Genomic DNA, 13,030 nt, shown 5'->3' on the forward strand with positions numbered 1-13,030 from the left:
GTAATAAAGAGATGTTTTGAGAGGAAGTTAAGAGGAAGAGGAGGCAAGTCAGGTAGAGCAGAAAAGGTAAAAGGCACACATGTTAACTGGAGGTGGTAAGGGGAAGATGGGCAGAGTATTTTAGAGAACTTTTAAATGTGGAGGAGTGCCAGCATAGTTTTGCTTTACATGGGCAGTGGGAGAGATGCAGGGCTGACCCATCATCCAGGAGGAGCCAAGTTAAGAGGGAGGGATGGGGGGGGTTGAGTGGGAGTGGAGTATGTGGGGATGGAATAGGTGGGAGTGGATTTTATGCCTTTGTTTTTTGGCTACCTCCTTTGTAAGGGGTAAATAGGCATTGCTATATGTATGTATACAGATTGATAGAATTTTTTAAATGTGTTTGAGATGAAGTGTCTAAGAAGTATGGTAAGGGTTACAAGGTTGGATGGGATGAGAAATGAGAAGGTAAGGAGAGTGGGGGGTGGACAGGAAGCTGGTAAATAAGGCTGATGGAAAATTATTGGGATAGTCTAGACATGTGGAAAGAATAGGTGAAGAAAGATTAGCACAAGAGGTGTGCAAAGCAGAGATGGATGGAGTGAATTTGAGAGGACAACCAAGGATGAGATGGATGGATGGGGTGAAAGGACCTTTGAGCAAATTGTGCAGGGAAGGGAAAAGGCAGGGCTTAGGGGTGAGTGGAGGATGGTTGTGGATGGATAATATTTGGACCCAGCCTAAAGGGATTTCTCTGTCTTCTCTATTTTCTGCATGAGGGGGATGAGGAGGAATGGTCACTGTGCAAGTGAAGTGGCTCTGCTGTGGATGTACTGGGTCTTCCTTCATTTTTTTGCTTCTCACCCACACAATGGGCAGGAGAAAGGGATGACCGTTCATCCACAAGGAGCTGAGATGAGAGGGTAACATGGGTGCTACATGGAAGTGGAATGGGTGGAAGTGGGTTCGTGCAGTGATACTGCACTGTTTCAAACAAATTGTACAAATGAAGAAGATAAAGAAAAAATCAAGGTGGTGGACATAGGAAAAATTACTGGTCAGACCATGTGAATTTTTTTTATTTTCACTACTTATAGTAAAAACTGTCTAAAATTCTAAAATAAAAAATTTGGAACTAAAATTCCAGGTTGCCATACTATCACATGGATAACTATTCCACTAAATCAATGTAATTTCCAAATTCTTAATAATCTGAACAAAGCCTAACCTTGCTATGTAATCCTGTAACATTCTGTTGTGGCCGATAAATATAGACCTAATATAAATAAAAAGTAAAACAACCTTTATTATCCAACGCTTTCTTCCTTCAGATAAATACCATTCAGAAAATTTAAAAGATGATCACTTAAAACATAAGCAACATTTACAAAATCAAACTTACCTCAAATTTATCCCCGTATATCTTCTGACAAACATTTACCAAGTTCAATTTGGGTGAGAATTCAAGGGTCATGTGATCAGATAATCTAGCTTCATAACTCTCTGGTACTGGTGATGAGAAGAAGTCTCTTGGAGGTCTGTTAAGGGTTAAGATGAGTGCCTGGGTATGAAGTGTCTGATGCAGACAAGCTTTGATGACTTCATGTTTATACACTAGGAGTGACTCCCATTCTCTCTGTAAAGAAAGAGAAAAATTGCAAGTTACTTACGACTTCCATTTATACATACATACATATACCAAAGGCTTTCCCCCCTTACACAGGGGATAGCCCAAAAGAAAAAGGCATAGAAATCACTCCCACCCATTTCATTTCCCATATATTCCACTCCCCTTCACCCTCCTTCCCCATTAAATTGGCGACCCCCCTCTCTGTCCCCCCATGCAGAAAAGGAGAAGACAGGGAGAAATCCCTTTGGGCTGCGTCAAATTTTTCTCACACATACTACCTCAGCCCCCATCCCCCACCCATTCCCCCTCATGTATCACAACATCATATACAACCATTCTCTATTCACTCCTGTCTTCTGTCCTCTCTCATCCTTCCTCCACAGACATTCCCCTCTTCCCCAAAGTCCCCTTCACCCCATCCATCCATCTCATCCTAGGTCGTCCCCTCATGTTCACTTCCTTCACATCCGCCTTCCATACCTCTTTTACTAGTCTTTCTTCACTCATTCTTTCCATGTGTCCAAACCATCCTAATACTCTTTCATCAACCCTATCTCCCAACTCCCTTACCACCCCTGTTCCCCTCCTCACCTCCTCATTTCTCACTCTATCCAGCCTAGTAACCCTTATCATACTTCTCAGACACCTCATCTCAAACGCATTCAAACTCCTTCTCTCTTCCTCTCTTATGTTCCATGTTTCTTCCCCATACAGTGCTGTTGGCACAATCACTCCTTCATACAGTCTCCTCTTAGCCTCCATTCCCAAATGTTATTTTTTTTTCATAGTTTCTCTTTTCATCTGTGTATTTTTACATAATAATTTCTTAGTTTAATGTACATTAGCCATTTGCTTGTTTTCTCGTATCTTTTCCATTTCTTCTAAGCTTTGTCTCTTTTATCCTTAGCCTCACTTCACCTTTTGCTGTACCAGCTTTTTATGTATGTTCTTTCCATTTTTTGTTGTGGTACATATTTATTCACTCCCTCATTTTAAGTTTCTTTTAGTATATTCCATTTCTCTTCCATCCCCGTTTCTTCATTTAGGAATTTTTCCCTGTTCGCATTGCAAAAGAATTATCTGAGTTTCTCAAAATTTGTTTTGTTGTACATTACATACATACATACATATACCAAGGCTTTTTCCCCCTTACAAGGGAGGTAGCCAAAATGGAAAAGGCATAAAATAATTCCCACCCATTCCATCCCTGAATACACTCCACACCCCTCCACCCTCTCTCTTATCTTAGCACCTCCTGGATGACGGGTCATCCCTGCACCTTGTCCACTGCCCTGGGTCAGAAGCAGTGTCGTAAGACACAGCACATCCACAGCAAGGCCGCTTCATTAAATCAGCGACCCCCCCTCTCCGTCCCCTCATGCATAAAGGAGAAGACGGGGAGAAATCCCTTTGGGCTGCGTCAAATTTTGCTCACACATACTACCTCACCCCCCATCCCCCTGCCCATTCCACCTCGTGCATCACATCATCATCCATATACAACCATTCTCCATTCACCCCTGTCTTCTGTTCTCTCCCGTCCTTCCTCAACAGACATTCCCCTCTTCCCCAAAGCCCCCTTCACCCCATCCATCCACCTCATCCTAGGACGTCCCCTCATGTTCACTCCCTCCACATCTGCCTTCCATACCTCTTTTACTAGTCTTTCTTCACTCATTCTTTCCATGTGTCAAAACCATCCTAATACTCTTTCATCAACCCTATCTCCCAACCCCCTTTCCATCCCTGTTCTCCTCCTCACCTCCTCATTTCTCACTCTATCTAGCCTAGTAACCCTTATCATACTTCTCAGACACCTCATTTCAAACACATTCAAACTCCTTCTCTCTTCCTCTCTTACGTTCCATGTTTCTGCTCCATACAGTGCTGTTGGCACAATCACTCCTTCATATAGTCTCCTCTTAGCATCCATTCCCAAATGTCTATTCCTCATTACACTTTTTAATCCACCAAGGCATTTACTCGCTTCTCTCAATCTACATTCTACCTCCACCCCCACTCCTCCCTTTCCTGTCACATTTGCACCCAAGTATCTAAAACTATCCACTTCCTCCAGTCGCTCTCCCTTAATGCTCACTTCCAGACTACTGCCACTTTCACCCCTTGTACATCTCATCACCTTACTTTTACCCACATTTATCTTCAGCTTTCTTCTATCACACACACTCCCAAACTCTGTCACCAACTTCCTCAATCCCTCCTCTGATCCTGCCACAAGTGCAGTGTCATCCGCAAACAACAGTTGGCTCACCTCCCACTTTTCTCCATTTTCTTTAACCATCTCCAATCCCTGACCCACTACCCTTGCATTTACCTCTTGCACTACCCCATCCATGTATAAGTTGAACAGCCAGGGCGACATAACACATCCCTGACGAAGTCCCACCTTTACCTCGAACCACTCACTCTCTCCATTTCTAATCCTGATACAAGCTCTACTACTCTCATAAAAACTCGACAGCTCCTAGAAGCTTTCCTCCTATCCCGTATATCTGCAAAACCTCCCACAGTGCCTTTCTGTCTACCCTGTCGTAAGCCTTTTCCAGGTCCATAAAGGCCCAAAAAACATCCTTCCCCTTTCCTATAGCTTTCTCACATATCTGTCTTACCACAAAAATATGATCTACACAACCTCTACCCATCCTAAATCCACACTGTTCCTCACCAATTACTCCCTCTGTTCCTCTCCTAATCCTCTCAATCAAGATTCTCCCATAAGCCTTCCCAACTACACTTAACAAGCTAATCTCTCTGAAACTACTACATTCACACTTGTCCCCTTTTCCCTTGTAAAGTGGAACTATACAGGCACTCCTCCAGTTCTACGGCACCCTACCCTCTCTCCAGCACATATTAAATAACCTCACCAGCCAGTCCACCATCAATGTACCTCCTTTTTTTAGACATTCTGCATGGCATCCATCCAGACCAGGTGCCTTTCCTGTTTTCATCATCTTAACAACTACCTTCACTTCACTCCTTATTTCTCCTCCATTTTCCTCACTCATCACTCTCATTTTCTTAGCATTTCCCACTGCAGCTATCTTTCCCTCCCTATCCTCTTTCACATTTAGCAACTCCCTAAAATATTCTGCCCATCTTCCCCTTACCGCCTTCTCTTCCATTATCATCTCTCCATTTGCACCTTTTACCTTTTCTTCTCTGCTCGATTCGCCTCCTCTTCCTCTCTTAACTTCTTTCCAAAACATCTTTTTATTACTTTCAAAATTTTCTGTCATTCTCTTACCCTATTTCACATCTGTTCTCCTCTTTGCCTCCTTTACCTTTTGCTTTACTTCTCTTTTCTTTTCTTTGTACCTCTCATATGACTCCCTCGTTCTATTTTGTGACCAATCTGTGAAAGCTCGCTTCTTCTCTTCTACAACCTTCTTTGTTTCCTCATCCCACCATTCACTACCCTTTCTTCTATTTCCTCCTGTCCTTCTTGTTCCACACACCATCTTTGCACACTTCGTGACTCCCTCCTTGAGCCATCCCCATTCCTCCTCCATTTCTGCTTTGATCCATTTGCTCTTTTAACTCAAATTCTAGTGCATGGTCACTCTTTCCTATCGGAGTTTTGTAATAAATCTTATCGACAATTTCAGGCTCTGTCGTAAGTATTAAATCCAGCCTTGATGGTTCTTCACTACCTCTGTAACTGGTATTTTCCTTTATTCACTGAGTCATTGTGTATTCGATGGTCATGTCGAGCAGGAAATTGCCCCAGAGTTCCTCTCCACCCTTCACTATCATTTCCTCCCAACATACCGGGTATTTCTTTTTGATTAAAGGCACCCATAATTCATATTTTGTACCTTCTAATATTTTGGAATTATCACTTTCTGTCCAGGACTTTGTTTTGGGGGGCACATACATCACTACAAATTTTCTACTCTTCATATTTTTGCTTCCAACTTGTATTGTAATCGATTCTACATTTTTTTTTCCTTTAGTTAATTTTGTTACATTTAAATCTTTATTAGTCAAAATTAATACTCCGCCACCCTGTTTATCCTTTTAATTTTTTGTCCAGCAGTTGTATAAACCTTATCCCACAGTGTTGGGTGGTGGAGTACACTATAATTTAGTTTCCATTATTCCCATTATGTCTGGTTTTTCTAAGGTCAGATAATAATTTAATTTATTTATTTCTGAAGTTATTCCATCTATATTGGTATAAGGTATTTTTAATTTTCTTTCTCCTTGTCTTTTTCTGTGCTACAACATCTATGTTACTTGATACATACATATACCAAAGGCTTTTTCCCCCTTACACAAGGGGTAGCCAAAAAGAAAAAGGCATAGAAAATACTCCCACCCATTTCATTTCCCATATATTCCACTCCCCTCCACCCTCCTTCCTATCTTGGCACCTTCTGGATGATGGGTCATCCCTGCATCCTGTCCACTGCCCTGGGTCAGAAGCAGTGTCGCAAGAGAAAGCACATCCACAGCAAGGCCGCTTCATAAATTCGGCGACCCCCCTCTCCGTCCCCCCATGCAGGAAAGGAGAAGACAGGGAGAAATCCCTTCGGGCTGAGTCAAATTTGTTCTCAAACACACTTCCTCACCTCCCATCCCCCACCCACTCCCCCTCATACATCACAGCCTCATCTATACACAACCCTTCTCCATTCACCCCTGTCTTCTGTCCTCTCCTGTCATTTCCTCTACAGACATTCCTCTCTTTTGTAAAGCCCCTTTCACCCCATCCATCTCATCCTAGGACGCCCCCTCATATTCACTCCTTCCACACTTCTTTTACTAATCTTTCTTCACTCATTCTTTCCATGTGTCAAAACCATCCTAATAATCTTTCATCAACCCTATCTCCCAGCTCTCTTTCCACCCTGTTCTCCTCCTCACCTCCTCATTTCTCACTCTATCTAGCCTAGTAACCCCCATCATACTACAGACATTTCATCTCAAACACATTCAAACTCCTCTCTTCCTCTCTCATGTTCCATGTTTCTGCCCCGTACACTGCTGCTGGCACAATCACTCCTTCATATAACCTCCTCTTAGCATCCATTCCCAGATGTCTATTTCTCATTACACTTTTTAATCCACCAAGGCATTTACTCGCTTCTCTCAATCTACATTCTACCTCCAACCCCACTCCTAACTTTCCTGTTACATTCGCACCCAAGTATCTGAAACTATCCACTTCCTCCAGTTTCTCACCCTTAATGCTCACTTCCAGCCTACTGTCACTCTCTCCCCTTGTACATCATCTCACCTTACTTTTGCCCACATTTATCTTCAGCTTCCTTCTTTCACACACCTTCTCAAACTCTATCACTAACTTCCTCAATACCTCCTCTGATCCTGCTACAAGCGCAGTGTCGTTAGCAAACAACAGTTGGCTCACTTCCCACTTTTCTCCATTTTCTTTAATCATCTCCAACCCCTGACCCACTACCCTTGCATTCACCTCTCACACCACCCCATCCATGTAAAGATTGAACAGTCAGGGTGACATAACACATCCCTGACAAAGTCCCACCTTTACCTCGAACCATTCACTCTCTCCATTTCTAATCCTAACACAAGCTCTACTACTCTCGTAAAAACTCTTGACTGCTCTTAACAGCTTTCCTCCTATCCCATATATCTGCAGTACCTTCCTGTCTACCCTGTCGTAAGCCTTTTCCAGATCCATAAAAGCACAAAAAAATTCCTTACCTTTTCCTATAGCTTTCTCACATATCTGTCTTACCACAAAGATCTGATCTACACATCCCCTACCTGTCCTAAATCCACACTGTTCCTCACCAAATACTCCATCTGTTCCTCTCCTAATCCTCTCAATCAAGACCCTCCCATAAGCCTTCCGAACTACACTCAACAAGCTGATCCCTCTGTAACTACTACACTCACACTTGTCCCCCTTTCCTTTGTAAAGCGGAACTATACAGGCACTTCTCCAGTCCTCTGGCACTCTACCCTCTCTTAAACAAACATTAAATAACCTCACCAGCCAGTCCACCATCACTGTACCTCCTTTCTTCAGACATTCTGCATGGCATCCATCCAGACCAGGTGCCTTACCTGCTCTCATCATCTTAACAGCTGCTTTCACTTCATCCTTCCCTATTTCTCCTCCATTTTTCTCACTCATCACTCTCATTTTCTTAGTGCTTTCCACTGCAACTACCTTTCCCTCCCTATCCTCCTTCACATTTAGCAACCCCCTAAAATACTCTGCCCACCTTCCTCTCACTGCCTTCTCTTCCACTATAATCTCTCCATCTGCACCTTTTACCTTTTCTTCTCTATTTGATTCGCCTCCTCTTCCTCTTTTAACTTCCTTCCAAAACATCTTTTTATTACCTTCAAAATTTTCTGTCATACTCTTTCCCCATTTCACATCTGCTCTCCTCTTTGCTTACTTTATCTTATGCTTAACTTCCTTTCTCCTTACTTTGTATCTCTCATATGATTCCCTCATCCTAATTTGTAGCCAATCTATGAATGCCTGCTTCTTCTCTTCTACACCCTTCTTTGCTTCCTCATCCCACCACTCACTACCCTTCTTTCTATTTCCTCCCGCCCTCCTTGTTCCACACACCATCCTTGCACACCTTATGACTCCCTCTTTGAACCATCCCCATTCCTCCTCCACTCCTAGTTCTACTCTATCCTTTACTCTCTCAACTTCTTCATATACTCATTCTCCTTTTTTCCTCATTTTAGCAGTTCACTCTAAGTACCTCCCTACCTTCTGCCCTTTTCCTCTTTCTCCACCTATTCTCCACCAGGAAATGATTTGATATTCCTCCACTCTCTCCCCTTAGAACATGTACATCCTTAACTCTTTCTACCATACTCCTGGTCACCACTATATAGTCCATTAATGCTCTATCTGTCACACTACCATCCAACACCCTCTCCCATGTGTACTTATGCTTGACTTTCTTCATAAACACTGTATTTGCTATCATCAACTCTCTTTCAAGACACATCTCCACCATCAATTCTCCACTACGATTTTTGCCTCGAACTCCTTATTTCCCAATCACTCCGTCAATTGGTTCATTTCCTACCCTAGCATTTAGGTCTCCCAATACAACTAAATTGACATTTCTCCTTAATCACTCTATGCACTCATTTATATCTACCCAAAATGCCTCCCTTTCCTCTATGTTCTCACTACCAGGCCCATACGCACTTACAAAAACCCACATCTCTTTTCCCAGCTTTACCTTCATCCACATCAACCTTGATAACACCTCCTTCCACTCCACTACCCGCTTACTTATCTCTTCACTTACTAGTATAGCCACCCCTTCTCTCCCTCGTCCCCTCTTCACTCCTGAGTACCTCCCATCTACACTCCCAAACTCACAGTTGCCCTTTCCTTTCATTTTAGTTTCACTCAAAGCCAGTACATCCATCTTTCTTCTCACAAACATACTGACTATCTCTTCCCTTTTACTCTCATCTGTACCACATCCACGCACATTAAAAGACCCAAACCTTAGGGTACTGGTTGGAAAACTCCTAGACCCTATTATGCCTTTACTTTCTTTTTTAGGAATGTCCCCTTTTGGGGCTACAGGTAGTACGACTCCTAATCCCATCCCCCGTGGCAGTATTCTTTTCCCCCACCACCGGGTAGGTAGGCGAAAAAAGGAAATGAATATTCAGAGAAATGGTACAGGACAGTAACAAGGGGTTGGGGGACAGCATAATGGAGGGACAGTTGTAGTATAAAAGTGTCATCATTTCTCTATGTACAGAGTTTTCCTCTATCACAGACAAAATGATGTGTGGCTCTGGTCCATAGGGGCACCCCATATAGACCCTAAAGTACCAACTGCATGCAAATTTGTCACAATAACATGCAGCCAATACCCCAGACAGGGTATATATATATACAGTCACTGCAAAAAATATTCGGACCAACCCGGACTATAAACAAAATTGGTAGTCACGTGCAAAGATAACAATAAAAATGGGCATATAATGTATATAAACACTTTCTTTTAATATTTAGTCATGTTCCCCTTGTTCTTGATAATGTCTTGTAGTCGTTTTGGCATGCTGTTGTGGTGGGCAAGTCCCCCACATGTGCTTCAACCCGGTATATTGGCTTATAGCATCGCTGCCGCAGAAATGGGATGGACCAGGAATGGATATAGTGTGTAGAAGTAGCTGGCCTTCGGCCTTATATCAATTGTGTGTAGGTTAAGCCTATAGTATGCCTGTACTACATGCATTTGTATCCTCTTGAAAGCACAACCTAAGCCCTACCGAGCCATGTTTCGGTCAGGATGGGTCATGTGCTACTTTAACGTATGCATGAGGCCTATATAAAGATGCCAGGTTTTGGTGTCCCCAGCCAGTTCCTTTCAATACTTGTAACCAGCAGTGCCCAACCTGAGGCTTGCGGTCACTTTTGTGGTTTAGGGCAGGGCTCGGAGCCCTGCCTGCCGACCCAGCCTAGGTCGACACTCACGCTAACCAGAATAAAGCCACGAAACTCACCCGAGTCTCCTTCATTCCCTCGGTACCTAAGCGCAAGTAACATTCACGTAATGTTACACTGTCACTCAATTTGCGAAAGTAATTCTCTCCCATTTCAGTGCACCACACTTTCTTAATTGCATCAATGAGCTTAGGCAAGGATGACTGTTTGTTTTCTCTAAGTTTGTTTTTCATTACATACCAACAGTTCTCAATCGGACTGAGATCAGGACTATTTCCTGGCCACTGCAAGACCTGAATATTCTTTTCAGTGAGCCAATTGGTCACATTCCTTGCTTTGTGACACGGAGCACTGTCATGCATGAAAATGTTGCTGGCATGAATATTGTAACACTGAAGGAGATGGTCATTCAACACACTAATATACTGGTCACTATTCATCATCATATTCTTTGGCAGGAAATACAGCCCTCCTCGACCGAACGCACCACTAAAACATGCCCAAACCATGACAGATTCACAGTGCTTCACAGTACGGGATGTGTAGGCCGCATCATACTGGCTTGCTGTTGACGGGCATCTGACCTTCACATGCTGGCTTGGGACGAGTTGAAATGTGCTTTCATCAGACCACATGACCTTAGACCACTCTTCTTTCATCCACTTAGCATACTGCTTTGCAAATGCCAGCCTAGCCTTCCGCATGCGGTCGGTGAGTAAAGGCTTGTGGGCAGCGGGGCTAGGGAGCTTCAGGTCCTTCTGCGGGTGGTGCATTACTGTCCTTACTGAGACTTTTTCTAGAAGTTTCGGGTGACTTTCCTTTAGTTGTGCAGCAGTAACCCTTGGATTTTTCCTTACTTCCCTTTTTAGAAGGCTGTCAGTTGCCTTTAAAGTCTTTCGAGGGCGTCCTGGGATGGGTTTGTGCTCAGGACAAACGTCGGGTGGGAGGCCGCAAGCTGCCGCCAGCAATGCCATCACCATAGAATTAGCCCGGCCAGAACGCCTGATGATCTCTTTAATTGGCACATTTTCCTGTCTCCAGGCCATAATTCTAGCTTTCTCCTGGAATAAATATTTGTGAACCATGTTTAAAGCATTGGAGGCAAATCATAGGCCAGAAAAGCGTAGCTCCAAAATCCTGGGCACAATGGTCAGGAGCAAACCTCTACAGCACCCCCCCTCAGCCTCTCAAACAACACTGAGTGGCCAAGCAGTCCACCATGTGGTCCACAGACTCACTGAGAAAGATGTCAGATGTCGCCAGCGACAGCAACTGACTGTATAGCCTACTCATCGCAAATAACATACGTACCTCGGTTCCATACCATTTTATTGGGTAGGGCAGTCTTTTCTACGGTGACTGTATATATATATACATTATAATAAAGTAGTAACCTCTGTCTGTCTGTCTGATTGTTTATATATTTGTTTGTTTGACCACGAACTCCTCCTAGGGTTTTAGAGATAGACCCCCATAACCATATATATTCTGATACCCTATCACTCCAGGTACTTGGATAACTATATTTCATTTCCCCTCCCCCCCAAAAAAAATATATATATATATATTTTGGTTAGGCTTAAGGGTTAAAGTTAGGTTTATATAGTATCCCCTTAAGTCGTGTAGTATTTTTTGTGACTTACATACACATACCAAGACATTTTCCCCCTTACAAGGGAGGTAGCCAAAAAGGAAAAGGCATAAAATCATTCCCACCCATTCCATCCCTGAATACACTCCACACCCCTCCACCCTCTCTCTTATCTTAGCACCTCCTGGATAATGGGTCATCCCTGCACCTTGTCCACTGCCCTGGGTCAGAAGCAGTGTCGTAAGACACAGCACATCCACAGCAAGGCCGCTTCATTAAATCGGCGACCCCACCTTCTCCATCCACCCATGCATAAAAGAAGACGGGGAGAAATCCTTTCGGGCTGTGTCAAATTTTGCTCACACATACTACCTCACCCCCCATCCCCCTGCCCATTCCACCTCATGCATCACATCATCCATATACAACCATTCTCCATTCACCCCTGTCCTCTCTCATCTTTCCTCAACAGACATTCCCCTCTTCCCCAAAGCCCCCTTCACCCCATCCATCCATCTCATCCTAGGATGTCCCCTCATGTTCACTCCCTCCACATCTGCCTTCCATACCTCTTTTACTAGTCTTTCTTCACTCATTCTTTCCATGTGTCCAAATCATCCTAATACTCTTTCATCAACCCTATCTCCCAACTCCCTTTCCATCCCCGTTCTTCTCCTCACCTCCTCATTTCTCACTCTATCTAGCCTAGTAACCCCCATCATACTTCTCAGACACCTCATCTCAAACACATTCAAACTCCTTCTCTCTTCCTCTCTTATGTTCCATGTTTCTGCTCCATACAGTGCTGTTGGCACAATCACTCCTTCATACAGTCTCCTCTTAGCATCCATTCCCAAATGTCTATTCCTCATTACACTCTTCAATCCACCAAGGCATTTACTTCTCTAAATCTACATTCTACCTCCACCTTCACTCCACCTTTTCCTGCCACATTTGCACCCAAGTATCTAAAACTTTACACTTCCTCCAGTCGCTCTCCCTTAATGCTTACTTCCAGACTACTGCCACTTTCACCCCTTGTACATCTCATTACCTTACTTTTACCCACATTTATCTTTAGCTTTCTTCTATCACATACTCTCCCAAACTCTGTCACCAACTTCCTTAGTCCCTCCTCCGATCCTGCCTCAAGCGCAGTGTCGTCAGCAAACAACAGTTGGCTCACCTCCCACTTTTCTCCATTTACTTAAACCATCTCCAATCCCTGACCCACTACCCTTGCATTTACCTCTCGCACTACCCCATCCATGTATAAGTTGAACAGCCAGGGCGACATAACGCATCCTTGATGAAGTCCCACCTTTACCTCGAACCACTCACTCTCTCCATTTCTAATCCTGATACAAGCTCTACT

General features: G+C 43.6%; 1 protein-coding gene across 6 annotated transcripts in view; it reads right to left on the reverse strand.

The window, feature by feature from the left end:
• Nucleotides 1-13,030, reverse strand: part of LOC143038468 (uncharacterized) — an 86,992-nt gene that overhangs the window by 35,640 nt on the left and 38,322 nt on the right. For 4 of the 6 annotated variants that reach the window (XM_076207737.1, XM_076207729.1, XM_076207711.1 and 1 more), the window contains exons 8-9: nt 1,382-1,615; nt 1,208-1,255 (exon numbers count right to left, since the gene is read on the reverse strand). In XM_076207737.1, the coding sequence (XP_076063852.1) occupies nt 1,208-1,255; nt 1,382-1,615 (282 nt within the window). The remainder of the gene's footprint in view (nt 1-1,207; nt 1,256-1,381; nt 1,616-13,030) is intronic. The other 2 variants (XM_076207745.1, XM_076207719.1) reach the window with 1 other exon arrangement.

The sequence above is a fragment of the Oratosquilla oratoria genome, chromosome 2, assembly GCF_046742065.1.
Source record: "Oratosquilla oratoria isolate Oo_2021 chromosome 2, ASM4674206v1, whole genome shotgun sequence".
NCBI classification, from domain to species: Eukaryota; Metazoa; Arthropoda; class Malacostraca; order Stomatopoda; family Squillidae; genus Oratosquilla; species Oratosquilla oratoria.